The 22,616-nt window shown below is 37.7% G+C and overlaps 2 protein-coding genes across 3 annotated transcripts; one reads left to right on the top strand and one right to left on the bottom strand.

Moving 5' to 3' along the window:
* Nucleotides 1-6,116: 6,116 nt before the first annotated feature.
* LOC133867745 (glutamate receptor 2.7-like) lies at nt 6,117-10,233 on the bottom strand. Of its 2 annotated transcripts, none has more exons than XM_062304512.1 (5): nt 9,945-10,233; nt 8,607-9,856; nt 7,897-8,203; nt 6,719-7,122; nt 6,117-6,517 (listed from the first exon to the last, which is right to left on the bottom strand). In XM_062304512.1, exons 1-5 carry the CDS (start codon nt 10,231-10,233, stop codon nt 6,284-6,286), a joined length of 2,484 nt encoding a protein of 827 aa, XP_062160496.1. In that variant the 3' UTR covers nt 6,117-6,283. The 2 variants fall into 2 exon arrangements, with proteins under 2 accessions (XP_062160496.1, XP_062160497.1); XM_062304513.1 differs by having other exon boundaries at nt 6,355-6,542.
* Nucleotides 10,234-12,262: 2,029 nt separating this feature from the next.
* LOC133867658 (glutamate receptor 2.7-like) lies at nt 12,263-16,401 on the top strand. The gene is made up of 5 exons (XM_062304412.1): nt 12,263-12,550; nt 12,623-13,896; nt 14,551-14,860; nt 15,008-15,405; nt 15,816-16,401. The coding sequence occupies exons 1-5, from the start codon at nt 12,292-12,294 to the stop codon at nt 16,362-16,364; spliced, it is 2,790 nt and encodes a 929-aa protein (XP_062160396.1). The 5' UTR covers nt 12,263-12,291; the 3' UTR covers nt 16,365-16,401.
* Nucleotides 16,402-22,616: the final 6,215 nt, after the last annotated feature.

Here is a 22,616-nt window from a genome sequence, read left to right as displayed (position 1 = left end):
TGATATAATTGATAATAATTAGTTTTTTAATTATATCCGCTGAATGTAGGATGCACAAAGACGCTATTAGGCGATCATGCGTTAGGGGTCGCATCACGGACGCTCTAATTGAAGCCCAACATCATGAGCAGTTCTGCGAGTGGTACCGCGCATATGTAAGGAAATAGTGGTATTTTGGTATATAATATTTACCTATGTTCAATGTCATTTTAAGATAGGGTTCGACAATATGCCGCTATTAACCGATGTATTCTTTTAATATATGAAATGATAACATAGGTTGATGGCCTTGACGATCAACGTAGGGAGGAATTGGGGCAGAAATTGGTTATGCGCAGTAGAGGGTTGAAGGAGACAGCAGTGAAGTATAACAGATACGTGGTAAACGGGAAACTGTTCCGCACGCTAGCCCATGATGTGGGAAGGAGGACTCAGAACAGCGACGTATGTGTGGCAACCGTTGAATGCGAAACCTACTACGGGCAATTAACCGATGTAGTTGAGGTCGAGTACTACGATAGGACCACGTACGTCCTATTTAAGTGCAATTGGGCGGACCCCACGATGGACAGAGGATTCAGAGTCGACGATTATGGCCTAGCGTTTGTCAACTTCACTCACCTCGTCCACATGGGAGAACTGCTTACTGACGAGCCTTACGTGTTTACATCTCAGGTAGACCAAGCGTTTTATGTCGAGGATGGAAGGAACCCAAACTGGGTTTGTGCCGTGAGGACTAAACCGCGCAACGTGTACGATGTTGGTCAGGGGGAAGGGAGTAGTGATGCAGATAATGCATATCACGAATGTGTACCGCTCGTACTACCCACTGATGACCTGCATGATATGAATCATGAATTCGATCACGACAGGCCCGACATTGATCCGATTGAAGCTCCTGTTATACAATGATTGCTATATTTATTGTTGGTACAATTCGCTTAAACTCAAAATACTTTCTTATTTTGCATAGAGCTCATTGTATAATATGCATATTCTTTTTTAATATCAAAACTAATACGAATTTCAAATAATTTGTCTACATTTTTGTTCGCAGTTTTCGATGGACCAGAGACCCCTTACTTGCGCACATCGTGGACCACGCCTACCCGTACCTTGCACGACTACATCCACACCGGCGATGTCAGCGGCACTACATACCACACCCTGGCCACACCACCCGGACCCCGTTTATAGACCATTGCCCCCGGGTACGGCGGGGATGAGTAGGTCAGATCCCGGGCAGACGAGCGCAACTGGATATTCTCCTTCTCCATACCCGCCTACGTCCACACCGACGATGTCAGCGGCACTACAGACTACACCGTGGCCACACCACCCGGACGCCGTTTATAGACCATTGCCCCCGGGTACGGCGGGGATGAGCAGGTCAGATCTCGGCCAGACGAGCTCAGCTGGATATTCTCCTTCTCCATACACGACGTTCTCACAGTTGGGGATGACCTCACCGGGTCATATTGATCGATGGTGGGCGCCAGAGTGTCATGATCTGAGCAGATTCCCGTTGTACTATCCATATCCCCTTACACCACCTATGCCAGTCAACCCTGATAGTGAGACTCAGGATGACAGATTCCTGCTGTCACAGCGGGGGGGGGATGCTTATGCCGACTATGCGGTCGGGACAGATGTCGGCACCGGCAGGGGGCCAGGGCCCGGCACCTGGGGAGAGTCAGGTGCCTGTTTATGGACAGAGCCAGTTGCCGCTTTCTGGGGAACGTCAGGACCCAGATATGGGGGAGAGCCAGATGCCCCATGAGGGGGACGATGTGATGTTGGGTCTTGATCAGTTGGCCCATGATGTCCTCCAGGATATGTCTTTGGATGACGATCAGCATGATGAGCCTCACCCGGCAGATGAGGTAGGCGAGGAGCATGCTGGCGACCCAGCGACCGAGCGCATAGCGATCGACCATATTCGGCTGATGGGTAAGTACATTTTTATACATCATTATATTTTAATTTAGTAAGTTCGTATAATATTTAAATTGAATTTTTAATTTATTAATATAATTAAGTTATTTAGTGTTAATATATTAACGTTTTATATTTATTGACTAGGGTATAACCCAGACGGGAGCATCTATTTTGAGGTGATTAAGGACCCAGAGAGAAATTGGGTGCTCCCGAGGGAGAAGAAAGTTGTGTTGCAGTACAATGCTGCAACACAACCCGTGGGACGAGCATGCAATCGTTATAGACGGGCTGCGAGCAAGCTTTTACGGAGCGGGTCCCACATTCACTTGCGGGACGAATGAGCAAAGGTAGATAAGCAGATTAAGCGAGCTATGTGGGATGCCATAATGGTATGTGTATGAAACTAATATATGTATTTAGTGAAATTAAAGTTAAGATTAAGTTTTTGTTGAACTGCTAAAATTAATCCTTAAATTGAATGTGCAGCAAGAATTTTATGTACCCGTATCCGTCGACCAGCGTCTCGCACAGAATGAATTCTGGGGTGATATGGGCCGTAAGCACCGTTCGTGGAAGTCGAAGTTGAGGACCCAGCTAAATATTCGAGCCGGTGACACGCCATTGACAATACGTGCGAGAATGCCAGATACGTTTTTTGATAAGTTTGACCGAACGGATATGGAGGACGTACTGCACGAGTGGTGCACAAAAAGAAATCAGGTATGTAGGTCTTTGAATGTATTACTATAATGTTGTGTTTTTTTAATAAACAGTTCATTTAATCATAGCACATAAGTAATTAAGTGTGTCAATTCTTACATTTATTTTCGGAATGTTCAATGCAAAGGCGAGGTCTGAACGAATGAAGCGGCTGCGGGAGCAGAATGACATCCCCCATAGTCTGGGGTTCAAAAGTTATGCCAGATTTAATCACGATGATGTATGAAACAATATGTAAATGTTTTAATTCTTATTTGTTTGTGTTTGTTCTTTCTTAACATTAAATGAATATCCAATGTTTGTTATATATTTATACTGTATGGCGACAAGCATCTACAGCTGGCATGCCCCCCACTCGCACCGAGTCGTTTGTGAAGACGCACACAAGGAATGACGGCACTTATCTGAACGAGCGGACACGGGACCTATGCGTAAGCTACTGTTCTATGTTATTAATATTTATTAGTTATGCGTGTGATAAAGTATTTATTAATTATCAGTGTATTGTATGTTGACGACGTACATGAGCGAATGACACAGAGTTTGTCCACTGATCCTGCTGCCACGGAATCCGTTTCATCAGATACGGTGCGTTGGGCACCTGGCGACGCGTACGAGCAGGCAGTTGGGCGACCCGAGTATGGGGGTAGGGTTCGGCAGGTTGGGCCGAACGTTACTCATGTTCGCGGGACTTGTTTCTCGTATAGGGCCCGCACACGGGGGGGGACCGGCCGAGGGCACGTCTCAGGATTGGGCTGCCAACAAAATTGCGGAGATGGATATCATGTTACGGGCCGAGAGAGAGAGAGGAATGACGGGTTGGAGGGCATAGTGCGGGCCGAGAGAGAGCGGGCTGACAGCATGGAGCAGCGCCTACGACAGTTGGATGCTGTGGAGCAGCGCATGCGACAGGTTGAGGCCTTCATGTCCTCTACAGGATTATCGTTCGTATGCCCTGGTGCTCAGCAGTCTTCACCTGCACACGTAGGTAGTACGTCGTCTGTTAGTAGTGCGCTTGCAGGTATGGTTCATATTATGTATACACTTAGGTTTATTTTTAATTTGTTCTCATTACTTGTTTAAATTTGCATATAATATTATATAGGTTAATTATTTTTTTTACTTGCAGGTAATGCGACAATGATTGGTCCGGTGTCGCCTGTTGGACAATTGCTGAGCCAACAATCCCCTCTCGTGTCTCCATCGCCCGTTACACCATCTCTTGCGGGACAATCGCCGGTTGGCGAGTTCACGCCCGGGACTGCACCTCGTGATCCGCAGCGACGTCCTCCAGATTTGTAGATATTTTGTGTATTTTTTTTTGTTAGTAACGAATAACTTTATTAGATCAAGATTTTTAAATTTGTTAATATTGTTGTGTAAGTATTTGTTGTTAGTAACGAATACATTTAGTAGTGCATGGTATTCAAATTTTTAAATATTGTTGTTTTGATTAATTTGTGTAATTTGATTTTGTGATATTTTTAGATAAAATAATTTTGGAGAATTTTAGTAAAAATATATATATATATATATATATATATATATATATTTTAAATAAAAAGAAATTAAAAAACAGAATTAAATATTAAGAAAAAAATTTCACAGTTGGCCTCGCGTATTAAAAATACACGCGGCCAACTGTTGGCCGCGTGTATTATAATACACGCGGCTAATTGTGCAATTAGTGTTGATCGGATTCACCACGTCTATTTACGTGGCCACTTGCACGTGGCTAACAGTTCGCCACGTGTACAGTCACTGTACACGTGGCGAATTGCAAGTGGCAAAAAACAATTTTTTTTGTAGTGAGTGTATACCACAAGATATAGTGTCTTTAGGGCATTAACAAGTTTTTTTTTTTTTTTTTGGTATTTAGTAGATTAACAATTTTTGATAATTTGAGGAGAATATTGACGTAATTGATAATTTAGGAGAAACTGACAATCGGATATTAATTTGACAAAAATAAGTGTACTTTTTCATATAAAAAAAAAAAAAAAAAAAAAAAACAAGAAGAAGAAAAGGTATAGTGTTGTGACATTAGCTAGGCATTTAACATTTATCTAATATCATTTTCTATTTTGCTTTCCCCTCCTTTCGTTTTCAATCTTACCATCTAGTGCTTCTGTGCCCGCAGTTCCGTGCAAACCACTCATTTTCTATTCGGATCGTAAGTTTTGATTTTCAAAGATTCGAGACGTTTGACAATGAAAAATCCAAAACATTCTGTAGCATGACATTGAAAAATCTCAGCCAGAGTATTAAGTTTCCTCTCATTCAAACAATAATTTTCATTTCCCAAAAAATTCTGACTTATGCTCCTTTCCGTTTGTTTGGGTATAAAATATTTTTTGTATTTTTTTAATGTTTAGTGCAACTGAAAATAATGGTCAACAAAAATCATTTTCAGTTTGATTGTAAAAGACTCTTTAATTTTTAGAAAACGATTTACAGTTTTAAAAACCGTAAATAATTTTTTGGATTTAAACTCTTCGTTCTTGTAGGTCGTTTGTGGGAATCTGCTACCGCAGGACATTGAAGTTTAACAGGTGGTTCGAATCTATCGACGAAGGTCCTCGAATTTTGACATCCGACAGGTGCTGGAATCTGGCACTGGTCTGCCGGAATCCGACTACGTCTAGTTACCGTTGCCAAATTTCAGCAACCATATTCTGTAGAAATTGGCCGGAATCTGGTCATTGTCGCTAGATTCTAGCCTTTATGTTCGGAATCCAACAAAAGTAGCCGGAATTCTGTCAACCAGTGACGAGATTTCATTACCAATGATTTTTTGTTGTTAGTGATTTTTTCGTAATAATCAAATGTTAAAAAAATATTTTAAAAAAATTATTATTATTTTTTATTTTCATTAAAAATAATTTACAATGAAAAACAGTTTATGTTGAAACAAACAAAGCGTTAGAGACTTCACCGTAACTCCGCAAGTGATGAAAGTTATGTTGTCAAATCCTATTTCAGTACTTAATTATAACCTTTTGGTTGGTGACTTAGTCTAAGGTACGTATTTCAGTCGACTAGCTTCTTCTCAGCTGACCAATTCAAAGATACAAAATTCCACGCCGATGCCCTAGCTCGATCCTCTTGTAAGTGCTCTTTTCTATGTACTAATTATTTGTTTTGCTCAACCCTAGTTCTTTGGTTGAGTACTGGATGAGGACATTCAAAACATTTAGATCCAACGGTACGTACAAGAAGTTCGACACAAGCTAAACGAAAGGAGCTCATTAATTTAGATCGAACGGTATAAGAAGTTTGCACAAACGCTTATTCATCAAAAAAAAAAAAAAAAAAGGAATTGAAATTTATTTATAACCAATTAGACAAGAAGCTCATAAATTTTTCATCTAATACCTAGCTTTCGTACTTGGTGCATTCAACATATATATATATATATATATATATATATATATATATATATATATATATTGAGTTCTACGGCAAATATTTCAATTTCAGCAGGTGCAGAGACATGAATATTGTCCAGGGCAAAAAAGAAGATCTCTCTAGAATATTGATCTCTCCATTGTAACAGTACATATCTTGCAACTCTATTACTTGAAGTTGCATTGCCTTCGTATGCCTCTGATACCTCTTTAATTAGTTAGCGGATTAATGATAGTAGAAAACAAAAGGTAGAAATTACACCATATATAAGGTAGAGACCCCAGAAGCTCTGGAGACTCAAATGTTCTGTACTATTGGATGTTCCATTCACCGAACACTCATTTGAAGGAGTCAACCATTCATCTTCAAGTGGTGTGAGCTTACCGTCTTCTAATAGCCTTAAAATTGATTCTGAAAAATCCCTAGCTATTGGGGAGCCTTTTTGGAATGCCTGCATGGAAGATAAGAATCGATACCTATCAGAGAAAAAGATTCTTTTAACTGGCTATTGGGGAGCTAGGTTACCATCTTCAAATGGTATATTTTAAATCTTTTTTGGCAATATTTACTATATAAATTTGGGATGATCGATCGATCGATCAACTTGAAGTTATGTGGAAATTGAAGCAGCAAAGTTGTAGTAACTACTCACAAATCCAAATCCTCCAAATTTATAGGTAGTAGGTGTGGTGGTGGCAATGTATCCCTTGCAATGCTTGTTGATAAAAACTTTCTTATATGGAAGTTCAAGAAAGGCAGCAATTATGTTCTTCTTCTCAAATAGACTTGTGTACTCAGATTCGTTGAAAACTGTGTGGATGTTCTCTGAATTGAATCCAATCACATCCTCCAGGTAATTCTTGACAAATGAATCATTATCACAACCAACTGTTGAGTTGCTGCTCTTTAGCCACTCGATATATGTATTATCTGTTTGTGGTCGTTGCACAGTGAGCAAAGAAGATAGACTAGCAGTGTAGCTTGAGGTTAAGATCAACACAACAAAGAGCCATACTGCCACCACCACTCGAGTTAAGTTGCTATTAATTTTCTCTTCTGCAAGGAAGAAACATGAAGTTCATGACCGGCAGTTCTAACTTAGCAAAAAAAGGTGACGATTCGATTCGATCACAAGCATTCATTAGATATTTCAAATTGGTCATCATAGAAATATATAATGGGACATCATATAATATGAGAGAGAAAGAGACAAATGAAGCAATAGGGCTACATCTTGAATATATTGAACTATGATGAACTGTATTATAATGGTCTATATTTATAGATCGAGAGGCTACGAGTGGTAAATAAGAAACCTTAGACTAAATAAAGAAATGAATAAATATGATGAAGCGTTACGTTAGTAAAGTCCATATCTGGGGCTCCTGTTGATTAGAAAGCCTTATCATATTAGATTTAGCATAATCCTGCAGGGGTCAATGTTGTCAGCAAATTTTTGCTTCAAATAATGCAGTGTTTGATTCACAAACAAGTAAATTTTCAATTCAGATACGATTTGAACTCGGTGTCTATGCATACAAACTCAGGGCTGCAACCTTCTAATTTTTTTAGTATTCTGGCATCCTAACCCTTAAACTCCGACTAATTTCTCTGAAGTACTATCTCATATAGAGGAGTAGCAATATTGTGTTGTTAAGGTACTATGCCCTTTTGTCCAACAATAAGAAACTTTACTAATTAAGTTGAATGACATCCACACTAATAACAATATTGAGTTGTTTGGATAACATTATTGAATGCAAGTCATATGTTTTTGTGGTAAGCATCATAGAATATTTCTTGTCATAATTCTAGAAATTTGGTTCTTACTGTGAGCGAAGAACAAAGAGGAGAATATGAACCAAAATGTGGTGCCAATCTGATTCTTCCACGGGCCACCAAATTCTGGATTGAATCGATGCTCCAAGAACCAAATTATAAGCATTGTGTAAAGCATGATGGCACCAGTCACCGCCCACACTTCCCACGTGAAAGGCTTCAAAAACATCCATGCTGTCCCTTCAGGTTTTGCAGGAACTATCATGGACAACCCTGACTCGGTGTATGGCTGAGTAAAGTCCACGTATTCCAATCTGTCAGCTAATATGGTCACGTCACCAACGACAGCATCATATGTCTTCCATTGTTTTTGATCCACATGACAAGGGTAGCTAGTCTTTATCAGAAACAAGAAATTGTATTCGGAAAATTGAAAAAACATAACAATCATCAAATGAGAAAATTCCATGTTATATATAACTGGTTTTAGTTTTGGTCATATATTTGCTGCTCTGCCTGCAAGTTCCAAGGGTAAGAGCAGATAATGCAGCAGATGAAAACAACATTTCAAATTCAACACAAAGAGATAAACCAGCAGCTCTATCAAATTGATTGTTGGCGGTAGCTCTATCAAATTGGATTTCATTTGTCCAAAATATATATCATAACTAGAAGGCACATGTTGCTGGGTGCGCGCTACGTATTAAGGATGAAGCATATTGTTTATATAAAAGATAATAAAAGAGTTTCAAAGTCGATACCTTGTTAGAGACGCTGTAAACCAGTTCGTCGTAGGCGCCGTGGAAGGGCGGCATAAATTCATACGGCAAAGTATAACTCAAATTAGATAGCACCGTCTTGAAAACTTCAATGCACCAACCGCCATATTTGATATCATCTTTGTTGCCGTCATTTACCTTCACAAACTTCTGGAATGAAGTTCTACTGGGAACAACAATTTTCAATGGATTCTCGGCAGTAGGCATTACCCACCCTTTTGGTGATCCTCTTCTTAAGTTCCCGGGCCAAATTATTGAGGCGCCATCCAAAAGTTGGGCAGTTTTCTCTCTACCTTCTGCGTAACTTCCCGGGCCAAATTCTTCATACCTCTTATCTATCTGGTCTACCACATTTACAATCCACATCAATGGGGGAGTTTGCAACGGCTTTCCTGCTTCGAAACGTATTTCGCCACTTAAACCAGAGAAACTGCTTGATACTATATTCCTTAACAGCATCTCTGCGCTACTGCTGTTACTCGTCCTTGTCTCTATGGCCTGTGAAATGGCCCTAATGCTATCATATGCTCGTAGAGCATGAATTCCCGGCTTTGGATACTGGGGTTGGAATATTTTTGAGAACTGGGCATAAAAATCTTTGTAAGAATCAGTAGCATTAGAATAGTAGGTCTTGATCCCTAAAGCACCTTGCATAGAGGAAATAACAGAGGCGTCAACCGAGTCCAGCAAACTTGTTACACTGTCGGTCATAATCCAAGCCGAGTCTCTCTCTATAAGTCCAACTTTATCAGCTTCTCTGAACAAATGAGTCACCATCGACAACGATGACTGAAGAACAATAAAAACCCGAGATTTGGTTGCTTTCCGTAGCTTCAGCAGCTCGCCCAGAACAAACTCTTCTGGAGAAGATGGTGGAAGAACTAAACGATACTCGATCTCTGAATCAACATCCTGAAGAGCCTTGGATAGAAGAAGAGCTGACATCCCCCAGTCACTGTCATACACGTCATCTTCATATATCAGCACAACCCTTTTCCATTTGTACGCCTTAACAATATCTGCAATGCATTTGATTTGGGCAGAACCGTCGTTAGCCATTTGTATCAAGAAAGGCCAACGGCGTTCCATCAGCGGTGGGGTTATGGCAGGAGCCGCAAATGAAATAATCGGAACCTTTTCCTTGTTTCCAACAGCTGCTACGAATGCGGCTTCCTCCCATTTGTTCATGCCAATAATTACATCCACTTTCTTCTCCTTAATGAGCTCTTCAGCTGCAGTAAAAATAAGAAATTATTTCTATAAATACAGGATGGAAGAAGTGTACGTTAAAATAGATATATAATCGTAAAATTTACTGACCAGCAGAAGCAACTTGAAGCGGGTCTAATCCGCCGGAGTCCTGGAAATGGAGGGACAGCTTGTTAGACTTTGAAAAGCGGTTGAAGTTTTCGGCGGCAATTTCAATGGCTATTTTCTGTTCTTTCCCGATTCGGGACGTGACATCAATGATTCCACCGATATTTGTGACTTTGGTTGCATAAGCAGCTCCACCTCCATCGGAGATTAAGAGAAGAAAAGAGATGACAAGGGGAAAGAGGTGGCAAAACTTTAGAACCATGTTACTGGCCGTAAAGAAAAAAAACCCCATTTTTTGGTATTTGATAATTGTGTACACGAAAGAATAAAACAATAAATAAATAAATAAATACAAGATAATTATCATATATATATGGACATGATTGTTCTTCTAGAATCTACAGTTCCCTCTTTGTATTGACTTGAGAAATCGTTGAACCGCGCGTAGGAAATGTCAGAGTGGAATTTGGGACATTTTGGTTGGTATCTTTGGGATAAAAGGTAGAAACTATCTTTTATCTTATAATTTTTTTATAACTTTGATCGATGCGGTAATTTTAATCAATATTATTTTTTATTTTTTTAAACAATGATGAATTCAAAAGTTGATTAGGGTACATTGCCAAATTTTAAAGCCACATGTGTTAGCATGTGAGTCCATTTTAGTCAAAAAAAGACATGCTTTAAGTAACGAATGGGACAATATTAAAAACTTAAAAAACTTAGTTGAGTTATGAGAAAATGCTCGATCATATCTTGAAGACTAGTCCATCGTAACATTATTAAATTAACAGTATCAAAGGGTATTGGCCTCAAGGGAATAGTCCCTTAATGCAATGGGGGCCACCTTGTCTTCATTAAGGTTGTGTTTCAAAATTGGCGTGCAGCAAAGATAATTACTTTTTCATATTGCTCTTTTTATCGAAAATATCACAAAAAATAAAAAAATAAATAAAAAAATAAAAATTCCGAATCAATTATCAAACAACTATAATGCCTTCCGTTCAAGAATATCAGTTGCTATTTCAACCTTTGATATTTCTGGTGTCTAGTGAAAATTGAAAATAATATTCTGCAAGGTGATACTCAGATAGAGGGATCTCCACCATCCACTTTTAGATGTTGAACTCTGTACTCTTGATCTCCTCGCGATTGTACGTTTGATACAGACACTCAATGTTTGATTGTCCCAAAAAAATGCTCCTATCCGTTGACGGTCTAGGAGCATTTTTGATTCTACAATTGTTTTTTTTTTTTTTCTAAAATCCTGTACAGCCAATCAGCCATTGTCTCAACTTATCTGACTTTGAAAATTCAATAAATTTCCAAAGTTGAAAAATCAATAACTCATTATTTATTTATTACTTGTCCTATTTCAAAATTTTCTTATTGATTTTTTTATTAAAGATCCATTAATTAAATTTTTGTATAATTCACATACAAATTTCACACTATTTTAACTAATTTATTATAAATTAAACTATTTAGATCTTAATTGTTAAATTATTCATAATGCGCATTAAAGTCTAGTTCAAACTGTCCACTTTTAATTCAAATTGATAATATAAAATTTGACATTAAATATATTCTTCAAATATATTTAATCTGACTTAAAAATATTATTTATATTTAAAGTACTATTTATTCACCTAATAAATTAACTCCTTGAGTGTTACACAACCCACTTTCAAGGAAGCCTTTAATCTCTATATACTCTTTCAACTTTCAAGGAAAAGAGTAGTCAACGGTAGAGAAGAAAACTTTTTACAAAGATTTGACCTTGGAATATTGTCTTTTGGAAGTTATGTTTTTGTTTAATTATTACATTAATTATGAATTATCACGTTAATTTAATAATAATAAAAATTTGAAAATGGTAAAAATTATCTCTTTTTTGCTTTTCTCATTTAACAATAATAAAAATTTGGGCTCTAACGCATTGCGGGATTACTATTGTGGGTTTCATGGTGATTCACGGTCTTGGCTCACCAGACCCATGGCGGGTTACCTTTTTCTTAAAAAATAAAAATAAAATTTAAAGTTATTTTTTATTTTAATTTTAAATTTTAAATTAAAAAAAAAATAAAATTTTATAAAAATTTAGAAGGCATAAAAATCATTTTTCCAATTTTACCATATAAGCAAAATATCCCAAATTCCATGCCGACATTTCCTTGGCGCGCGGGTCCGCGTTTTCCATATATACGAAATTCCTCGACGACCATATATGTCCATATATATATATATATAATAAGTGCTTGAGCCTTTTGTATTTATTTGTTGTTTTATTCTTTTGTGTACACAATTATCAAATACCAAAATGGGGTTTTTTTTCTTTACGGCCAGTAACATGGTTCTAAAGTTTTGCCACCTCTTTCCCCTTGTCATCTCTTTTCTTCTCTTAATCTCCGATGGAGGTGGAGCTGCTTATGCAACCAAAGTTACAAATATCGGTGGAATCATTGATGTCACGTCCCGAATCGGGAAAGAACAGAAAATAGCCATTGAAATTGCCGCTGAAAGCTTCAACCGCTATTCAGAGACTAACAAGCTGTCCCTCCATTTCCAGGACTCCGGCCAGTTAGACCCCCTTCAAGTTGCTTCCGCCGGTCAGTAAATTTTACGATGATATATCATATTTCTGTTGTATTTAGAGAATTAATCTCCTACTTTTACTGCAGCTGAAGAGCTCATTAAGGAAAAGAAAGTGGATGTAATTATTGGCATGAGCAAATGGGAGGAAGCCGCACTCGTATCTGCTGTTGGAAACAAGGAAAAAGTTCCGATTATTTCATTCGCAGCTCGTGTCATAACCCCACCGCAGATGGAACGCCGTTGGCCTTTCTTAATACAAATGGCTAACAACGGTTCTTCACAAATCAAATGTGTTGCAGATATTGTTGGGGTGTACCAATGGAAAAGGGTTGTGGTGATATATGAAGATGGTGCGTATGCCAGTGACTCGGGGATGTCAGCTCTTCTTCTATCCAAGGCTCTTCAGGATGTTGATTCAGAGATTGATTATCGTTTAGTTCTTCCACCAGCTTCTTCTCTGTCTTCTCCGAAACGGTTTGTTCTGGACGAGCTGCTGAAGCTGCAGAACGCAACAAAATCTCGGGTTTTTATTGTTCTTCAGTCATCGTTGTCGATGGCGACTCATTTGTTCAGAGAAGCTAAAAATCTCGGGTTTATGGGGAGCGAGTCAGCTTGGATTATCACGGACAGTGTAACAAGTTCCCTGAACTCGGTTGACGACTCTACTATTTCCTCTATGGAAGGTGCTTTAGGGATCAAGACCTACTATTCTACCAGTACTGATTCTTACAAAGATTTCTATGCCCTGTTCTCAAAAGAATTCCAATCCGAGTATCCAGAGGAAGCTAATCCTAAGCCGGGAATTCATGCTCTACGAGCATATGATAGCATTAGGATCATTTCACAGGCCAGTAACAACATCAGTAATTTCAGTAGCGCAGAGATGTTGTTAAGGAATATAGCATCAAGCAGTTTCTCTGGTTTAAGCGGCGAAATACGTTTCGAAGGAGGAAAGCTGTTGCAAACTCCCCCCAAATTGAGGATTGTAAATGTACGAAATAAGAGGTATGAAGAATTAGACTTTTGGACGCCATATGATAGGTTCTCAAAAGGCCTTGTGACAGAAAAAGGTAGACAACGTTTGGCTGCCCCAGTAATTTGGCCCGCCGGGATGAACTTAAACAGACCAAAAGGCTGGGCAATGCCTACTGTCAAGAATCCATTGATAATTGGAGTTCCCGGGAGAACGTCATTCCAGAAGTTTGTTAACGTAAGTGACAGCAACAAAGATGATCATATTGGTGGCTGGTGCATAGAAGTTTTCAAGATGGTGCTATCTGATTTGAATTATGATTTGCCTTACAAATTAGTGGCCTTCAACAGCACCTATGATGAATTGGTTTACGGAGTTTTCAACAAGGTAACAATTTCAACTTTGCCGTTCAGTTTCGTGAAACTCCTTGTTAATTTACAAAAGTTTTCAAAAAAGTGTGTTGAGTGTCGAACAGAGTTCTGGAAAAAGTGAGAATTGAAAAGTAAATATAATTGGAAAAACTATTTGGATAACTTTTGTTTGAGAAGCGTTTCTTGATGATTGAAAATCTCACATGTTTTTTTGATGAGACTTTCTTCTGATGTGGGTTTCTCAAAACTCTGAATCTTCTCAAGCCCCTTGGTATAATAAACTGAACTATAGGTGTTTGATGAAATCATTCTCACACACTTGGTGTTGAGATTTCGACTTTTATTTGTAAATAACTATTTACAGAGGATTGCACAATCAGATAGCGATGCAAGATAGCATTACAAATTCAAAATGTTATTCTATCCTATCTTAAGTTTGAGTTAATGTGTCTATCATGATCTTGAGCTGCTGGTTTATATCTTTTGTGTTGAATTTGAAATGTTGTTTTCGTCTGCTCTTACACTTGGAAGTTGCAGGAAGAGCAGCAAAAATCTGCTCTTAACTGGAATTTTCTCAGTTGATGATTGTTGTGTTTTTTCAATTTTCCGAATACAATTTCTTGTTTCTGATAAATACTACCCTTGTCATGTGGATCAAAAACAATGGAAGACTTATGATGCTCTCGTTGGTGACGTGACCATATTAGCTGACAGATTGGAATACGTGGACTTTACTCAGCCCTACACCGAGTCAGGGTTGTCCATGATAGTTCCTACCAAACCTGAAGAGTCAACAGCATGGATCTTTTTGAAGCCTTTCACGTGGGAAATGTGGGTGGTGACTGGTGCCATCATGCTCTACACAATGCTTATAATTTGGTTCTTGGAGCATCCATGCAATCCAGAATTTAGTGGCCCTTGGAAGAATCAGATTGGCACCACGTTTTGGTTCACATTCTCCTCTCTATTCTTCGCTCACAGTAAGTACCAAATTTCTAGAACTATAACAAGAAATATTCTATGATTAATATCTGAATATTACAACATACACGATTATTTATATATTTTCAGTTAGTTTTCTGTCAGAAACATCGGGTGCTTGTGAACTCCATGGTTTTTCTTTGCAGGAGAGAAAATTAATAGCAACTTGACTCGAGTGGTGGTGGTAGTATGGCTCCTTCTTGTGTGGATCTTAACCTCGAGCTACACTGCTAGTCTGTCTTCTATGTTCACTGTGCAAAGACTACAAGAAGTTAATACAGATATTGAGTGGCTAAAGAGCAGCAACTCAAAAGTTGGTTGTGATAATGATTCATTTGTCAGGAATTACCTGGAGGATGTGATTGGATTCAATTCAGAGAGCATCGTCACAGTTTTGAATGAATCTGAGTACACAAGGCTATTTGAGAAGAAGGATATAACTGCTGCCTTTCTTGAACTTCCATATAAGAAAGATTTCATCAACAAGCATTGCAAGGGGTACACTGCCTCCACACCTACCTATAAATTTGGAGGATTTGGCTTTGTGAGTAGTTACTACAACTTTGCCGTTTCAATTTCCACATAAAATTTCTATAGTAAACTTCAATGTCACGTCTTTGAGATTTCTCAGCAGAAAATGTCTTTCAGACAATTTAAATATGGGAAGAAATAATTCTGTAGATCTTTCTCAAACTTTCCATGCATAATGGTAGCCAAATGTTTAGACACAAAATTTAAATAAATACTAATTAAAAAAAAAATCTTTGCAGTGTATGCTATGATATAAAAGAAACAAAAAAAATATACAAGAGTATATCTAACTAACACCATTTTGCCCTTTCTTTTTCCCTCTACCTTTTCTTCTATCATCCATTTAATTTGTAGTCTTATAAGAAAATAGCATCTTTTTCTCTTATAGGAATCAATTCTTATATATATATATCTTCCATGCAGGCATTCCAGAAAGGCTCTCCAATAGCCAAGGATTTTTCAAAATCAATTTTAAGGCTATTAGAAAATGGCAACCTCACACGACTTGAAGATAAATGGCTGAGTACTCCTTCAAATGAGTGTTCGGTGAATATTGTAACATCTAATAGTACAGAACATTTAAGCCTTCAGAGCTTTTGGGGTCTTTACCTTATATCTGGTGCAGTTTCTACCATTTGTTTTCTACTATCATTAATCCGCTTACTAAAGAATTATCAACATCAGCAAGAGGCAGACGAAGGCAATGCAACTCCAAGCAAAACAAGTGCTTGGAACAAGGCGCTTAGACTTGCAAGATTCTTATACAATGGAGAGATCAATATTCCAGGGATAGCTCGTACTTTGGCTCCCACCATGGTTCGAGGTGAATGGAGTTCTTCAAGGTCATGGGTGTTCATGAGCACCACCGATACTCCAGACAATATTCATGCCTCTGCATCTACTGAATTGAAATTGCATAAAACTTTTTATATATTGAATGCACCATGTACGAAAGGTTCTTGTCATGTATAATATATTGGTTATAATAAATACATTTCCATTGTGTTTCTATGGATGAATAAGTATTTGTTTAGAAGAAAAGAAAAGCAAAGGAGAAACCTGCATGCGCAAGGCCCTCACAGCAGAAACAGCACATCAAACACCTAAGGACATTGCATTCTTGGATATTACTGTAAACACGTCAGCATATGTATGGTATTATTAATTATTCTTAGGTCTAGGCATCAAGTAATTTATATATAAATAATATGAATTAAACAATCAAATATATTCCCAAGATCATGTATTAAAGAAACAATTGTTTTAATACACAACACTATAAATCATAAGAGGAATAAAACTTTAATAAAAAAACATAAAACCATGCCTAGCTGAATGGTTTGAATTTTGAAGGTGGCACTTTATGGACATGAACGTCCCAAGTTCTAACCCCATATGAGCCCAATCTTTTTATTTTATTTAAAGGCTATTGTAATGGGCTACTATATTGGGTTGGACTTCTGGGTCACAAGACTCCAAATGGGCTATTGTATTGGGCAATTGGGTCAACCCACTTAATCGGGTAAGACCTATGGGTCTATGTATAGTGCTGGCCCAAATTGGGTCAACCCACTTAAATGGCCCAAAACTGCATGGGTTTTAAAAAAAAAAAAAAACTTACTCAAAAATATATCAAACCCAGAAATCTTAATGGGTCGAAACCCTACCCGTAATGTTCCAGATGGGTTGAAAACCCTAAAAAATGGAACCCTAGCCGCCACCCTTTTGTGAAAAAACCCATATCAAGATTACGGCAACTCAAAAATAGGCAGTATATCACAATACACAGAATAATGATAATAATAAAAAAAAAAATTGCCATATCAAATTTATGGGTTTTCAAACGTATGTGAACAACAAATTTAATTGTATTCACAAAACATCTATTGGATTGAACAAAAATATGTTCACAAAACTATGATTTAACAACCGAACATGAACAATAAAAAACAAACTATGTTCACAGAAATTATGGATTCAACAAAAACTTATTGCTAAGCAAAATAGCATAGAAGTGACTTTGATACCACATGTTAGAATATGTAAACATATTATATCAAACTAACATGCGCAACGGAAATAAAATGATAAGATTTGGGCTTACCTCTACCCATATTTGCTCGAACGTTTTCACAATCCATCTGTTGAACAAGAAAAAATTATTTGAGGGATCTTCTAACCTATGCCTATGACCGAATTGCTGTATTGATGGTGTACACAGGCTATTAATTTATAGGTTAGGTTAGGGACCCTCAAATCTGGTAAATACCGTATTGTTCCTCTCATCAAGGAAACAATATTATTAATTGATTTTAAATCAATTAAACGATTCCATTACGGTAATCTAAATTAATAGAAATTACCATAACCATAATACCGTATAAAATATTTATTTATTAAAACATAATAAATATAATAAACACCGTAATATGTGATATAAAGGCCACATAAGAAAATAATATCTTACATTATGTTCCCAAACATGTAATGGTTGGTTTTTCTATGTGAGACTCTATAGAGTTTGTAGAAAGATTAATCACTTTTTTTTTTAACAAAATCGTTCGTATATTGTAATTGGGCTTTTTATTTTTTTATTTTTTTTTTCCTCTCCATCTCCCGATTGCAAAAAAATGGGCCTTTTTCATTTTATTTTTTTTTACACTAATACAAATCTAATTATTGGGGTGCCCTTCTTCCCTTCGGAGCCTTAGGCGACCGCCTCAGTCGCCTAAGGGTAGAGCCGGGCCTAAGTTAACATGAATTTGAGTAATTAAAGAGCATTTCATCTATTTTCTCTCCTTCTTGCATTGTACCTTTTTATTCTCGTCTTTAAGGAGTGAACGTTTTCCTTCACTTTTAACTTTGACAACCAGCATGTATTTCCTTCTATAAACAAAGTTTCTTTCATTTTTATTTTTCTACGGCAAGCCGTAGCAATGTTTCGGTCCAGATATTGTGGTGTGACTTTTCTTTTTGCTTTTAATGATTTTCTAATTTTTTTTTTCTTTTGTAGTGTTTTCTTGTACTTAGCCGTGATGGTTTAAAATAGTTCAAGCTAGGCCATTGTTTTAAATGTTTTAAGCCTTTATTTCTAACACTTGAACCAATTGTCCTAACCTTTATAGCCATTGACTTGGATATTTAAAATTATTGTCCTTGACAGAAGCCATTGTTTTCTTTTGTTTTAAAACCTTGTTTTAGCAATTTATATATTTTTATACCCATCCCCGGTTTAAACATAATATTGTTCATACTTTAAAATTTTGCTTTTGTTTATCTCTGGGTGTAATGGCAACCCTTGAGTACTAACACCAAAATTTTTATAAGTTTTATCCGTAAAGAATTTGGTCATTGCTTAATTTTGGTACGAAATATTGGTAGGGGTCACTTTATACACTTAAACACCACCAGAACAAGTTAAAAATAATAGTAAAATATATTTATGAATTGTATAAATGTTGTAGTTGCTTATAAAATTTAGGGTTAGGGTTAAACACTTTTTTTGGCATCTGAGTTTTGGAAACTTAATTTTTTAGTTACTGAGTTTCAATTCGCATCACAGATGGTACTTCAATTTTAGAAAAAGACCGAATTAGTATCTCGGTTAAGTTTTTTGTCCAAAAACTAACGGTCCGCCACGTGTCCACCCCTGAGGGTTGACCTATCACAATAATTTTTTTTTTCAAAAAAAATCTAAAAAAAAATTACTAACAACATAAAAAAAAAAAAAAAGAGAGAGAAAAGAAAAAAGAAAAGGAAGAGGGTGGCCCATGACCGGTCTAGGGTGGTCGAACCACCCCCATGGGTGGTTCGGCCACCCCATGACAGAAAAAAAAAAATGAAGTGTTTTGGCCCTTGGGGGTGGCCGAACCACCCCCAAGGGCCACGAGGGTGGTTCGTCCACCCTCATGGGCAAACCCTCTCAATTTTTTTAGAGGGTTTTGGCCCTGGCCGGCCTAGGGGTGGCCGAACCACCCCCATGGCCCATGGGGGTGGTTCGACCACTCCTAAGGGCCAAAATCGGAGTGGTTCGGCCACCCCAAACCGGTCAAAAGGGTGGCTGAGTCACCCCTCTTCTTTTTCTTTTTCTTTTTTCAATTTTTTTTTTCAAATTTTTAATTAATTTTTAAAGATTTTATTGTTTATTTTTTTTATACTACAACATGTGTCAATTCTTAGGGGTTGACATGTGGCAGACCATTAGTTTTTGGACGAAAAACTTAATCGATGTACTAATTCGGTCTTTTTCCAAAATTGAGGTACCATTTGTGATGCGAATTGAAATTCAGGGACTAAAAAATAAAGTTTTCAAAACTTAGGAACCAGAGGTATATTTAACCCTAAAATTTATTGTTATCAAATAAGTAGAATTTAAAGTTTAGAATTTATATTTTAATAGCATGCCAAATTAATTTTTAAATACGTCAAGGATTCATTCTCAATTGACTAGCAGCCTAACCTATAGTTGTATTAGTATGCTTTCCTAGTTGTGGATATGATGGTAGTAATTTATTTAAACTTATGCTCAGGTGATCTCTAGCTAACTATCAAGGATTTCTCTTAGATGCATTATACGAGAGGTAAGTAGATCATCTATCCCTTCTAAAGTTATTTTATGTCATTATATTGTATCCATTGTTTTTAGAAGCTATAGGTACGTATACGTGAATAATTGTTTTATTACTATATTGTAAATTTGCCTTGCTTTCATAAATAAAGGGTTTCCAAAGAGCTTTTGAAAATGAAAGTTGTCTATGAAAAATTATATCATTGAGAAAATATGTTTGTTTTAGAAAGTTCTTATTATGAAATAATTTATAGATATACGCAATTTTTATTCTTGAAAAGTTCCCAAATTGGGAAAGCGTTATTGTTAGAAGATAATAATTATAAGAATTATGAAAATGAAAAACCCTCCTACATATCGCCCTAAAGATATCAAGAAAAGTAAAAGAAATGAAAAGCTTAAGAGATGAGGGCATATGTGGAAGAGATTATTTTGGCCAAAGAGAATTCAGAGAAAACGCGATTCGATACCAATGCTGGGATGAAGGCGCAACCATTGAATTAGAGAAGGCGGTATTCCATCAACAGTATTGTACAGGGCCTTATTATGAGGTTTATGAGGTTTTCAGTTGTGGAAATTATATCTTTATTTAATAGTTATATATATATATATATATATATATATATATATATGTGTGTGTGTGTGTGTGTGTGTGTGTGTGTATGTGTGTGATAAACATGTTTTGACGTGGTATAAAAGAAGAAAGCATTTTAAGTAAAAGGTTTTTATGAAAATAAATTTAACCCAATTGTTTTGTGGTTTGGGATTTACTTACTGAGTCTTTCAGTTCATTCAGATTACTTTTTTTTTTCTTTTTCTTTTTTTCTTTTTTTTTTTTTAAATTCAGGTGTTGAGGAAGACTAAGGGGCCGGAATGTGGGGCTAGGAAACCTATAAGGAGCATGTCATAAGTAAATTTTTTTCATATCAAATAAGTGTAGCAGCACAATAAATATTTGTTTAATTGAATCTGGTTACTCTTATGATATTATTTTAGAAGCTTTTACTGCATTAGATGAATTTTAAATTAAAGTTCCTTTTACATGCATTTATTATCTCTCTTAGCTAGTTGTTCTGGTAAACTTTAAAAAATTTTGCGCCTCTAAAAAAGTAAGTTGACAATCCTAACTGTTGGCGTGAGTTGTCATGGGAGATCTTTACGTATAAAGATCGATACTTTACATATGAGGATCGATCCCTAGAATCCTTTATTCTTTCCATGTATTTCTGATTCTTTCTCTCCGTGTATCTCTGCTTCTTTCCATAGTGTAGGAGATTGTTAGGTTATATATGTACATGTCTCGGGTGGTATAAGATACAATGAAAGAAGAACAAGATTTTACCCTACGAATTCTAACATGGTATCAGAGCATGGTCTGATTCAACCCTACTCCAAATTCATGAACCTGCCGCCACCCACATCTTCTCCATAACCATTACCCAACTCCTCTGTTTCTGGCCTACCCGAAACAATGAGCAATCCCACCGAACTAAATGAACCTTCCACTGAAATCCTCACCGAACTCACCACTCGAATGAACGAAGCTTTGACCAAAGCTTCAAACCCCATGACCGAAAATACAGCAGCTCCTATCGGCATCAAGTTGGACGGCTCCAACTATGCGCTATGGTCCCAGGTGGTCGAGATGTATATCTCGGGCAAGGACAAGCTGGGATACATCAATGGCGACATCAATCAACCTGCACAAACGGACCCAGCCTTTCGAAAATGGCGCACAGACAATGCCGTTGTCAAAGGCTGGCTTATTAACTCAATGGATCCTTCTCTGTTCGGGAATTTCATCAGGTTTCCAACAGCAAAAGGGGTGTGGGACTCCATTGCAACAACATACTTTGATGGGAGTGATACCTCCCAAATATATGAACTTCGGAGACGTGTGACCCGTCTGAAGCAAGCGGGTGGATCACTGGAAAAGTATTTTACTGATTTACAGGGCCTATGGCGTGAGATAGATTTCCGCCGCCCAAACCCAATGGAGTGTGCGGCTGATATTCAACAATACAATAGCATGATGCAGGAAGACCGAGTGTATACTTTTCTGGATGGCTTGGATGATCGGCTGGACAACATTCGCGGGGATATTCTGCAGATGAAGCCGTTTCCAACAGTTGAGCAAGCATATGCCCATGTCCGCCGGGAAGCTGTCCGACAAGCAGTGATGATTTCCGGTGATTCTGTCGACAACCTAGGAGCAGTCCTCGCTTCAAAAAGTTTCAGACCCGGTCAACACTCTTCATCCAAGTCACTGTCTCTCGACAATGGGAAACACGGCTCTGGGTCACGACCACGTGCTTCCTCTGATGGACTCAAGTGCACACACTGCGGAAATCTGAAGCATACACGGGACACGTGCTTCAAACTCCATGGGTATCCTGATTGGTGGAATGAACTCCAGGCTAAAAAACGTCGTGATGCTCCGGAATCCACGGGTGGGAAGGGCCAGGCCGCAGTGGCTACTGCAGATGCACCGATCTCAGGTCTCTCCCTCTCGGCTGAGACCTCCAGAGAGACTACAAACCCCACGGATTCAGGTAACCGTGGCACTGCCCTATGCAGCTCCTCTCAAGGTGAGAACAGGGACTCATGGGTGATTGACTCAGGGGCATCTGACCATATGACTTTTGATGACAAAGATT

Source organism: Alnus glutinosa, chromosome 5 (assembly GCF_958979055.1).
Source record: "Alnus glutinosa chromosome 5, dhAlnGlut1.1, whole genome shotgun sequence".
NCBI lineage: Eukaryota > Viridiplantae > Streptophyta > Magnoliopsida > Fagales > Betulaceae > Alnus > Alnus glutinosa.
Note: the sequence above shows the minus strand (reverse complement) of the source record. Positions and strands in the feature narration are given on the sequence as shown.

Bases quoted from the DNA above. Each gene is read 5' to 3' on its own strand.
- LOC133867745 (XM_062304512.1), bottom strand. From the start codon at position 10,233: ATGGGGTTTTTTTTCTTTACGGCCAGTAACATGGTTCTAAAGTTTTGC. The intron at 7,123-7,896 runs GTAAGAACCAAA...TCTTCCTTGCAG, and splicing joins CTCTTTGTTCTTCGCTCACA to AAGAGAAAATTAATAGCAAC. The intron at 6,518-6,718 runs GTGAGTAGTTAC...TCTTCCATGCAG, and splicing joins AATTTGGAGGATTTGGATTT to GCATTCCAAAAAGGCTCCCC.
- LOC133867658 (XM_062304412.1), top strand. From the start codon at position 12,292: ATGGTTCTAAAGTTTTGCCACCTCTTTCCCCTTGTCATCTCTTTTCTT. The intron at 12,551-12,622 runs GTCAGTAAATTT...CTTTTACTGCAG, and splicing joins CCTTCAAGTTGCTTCCGCCG to CTGAAGAGCTCATTAAGGAA. The intron at 14,861-15,007 runs GTAAGTACCAAA...TTTTCTTTGCAG, and splicing joins CTCTCTATTCTTCGCTCACA to GAGAGAAAATTAATAGCAAC.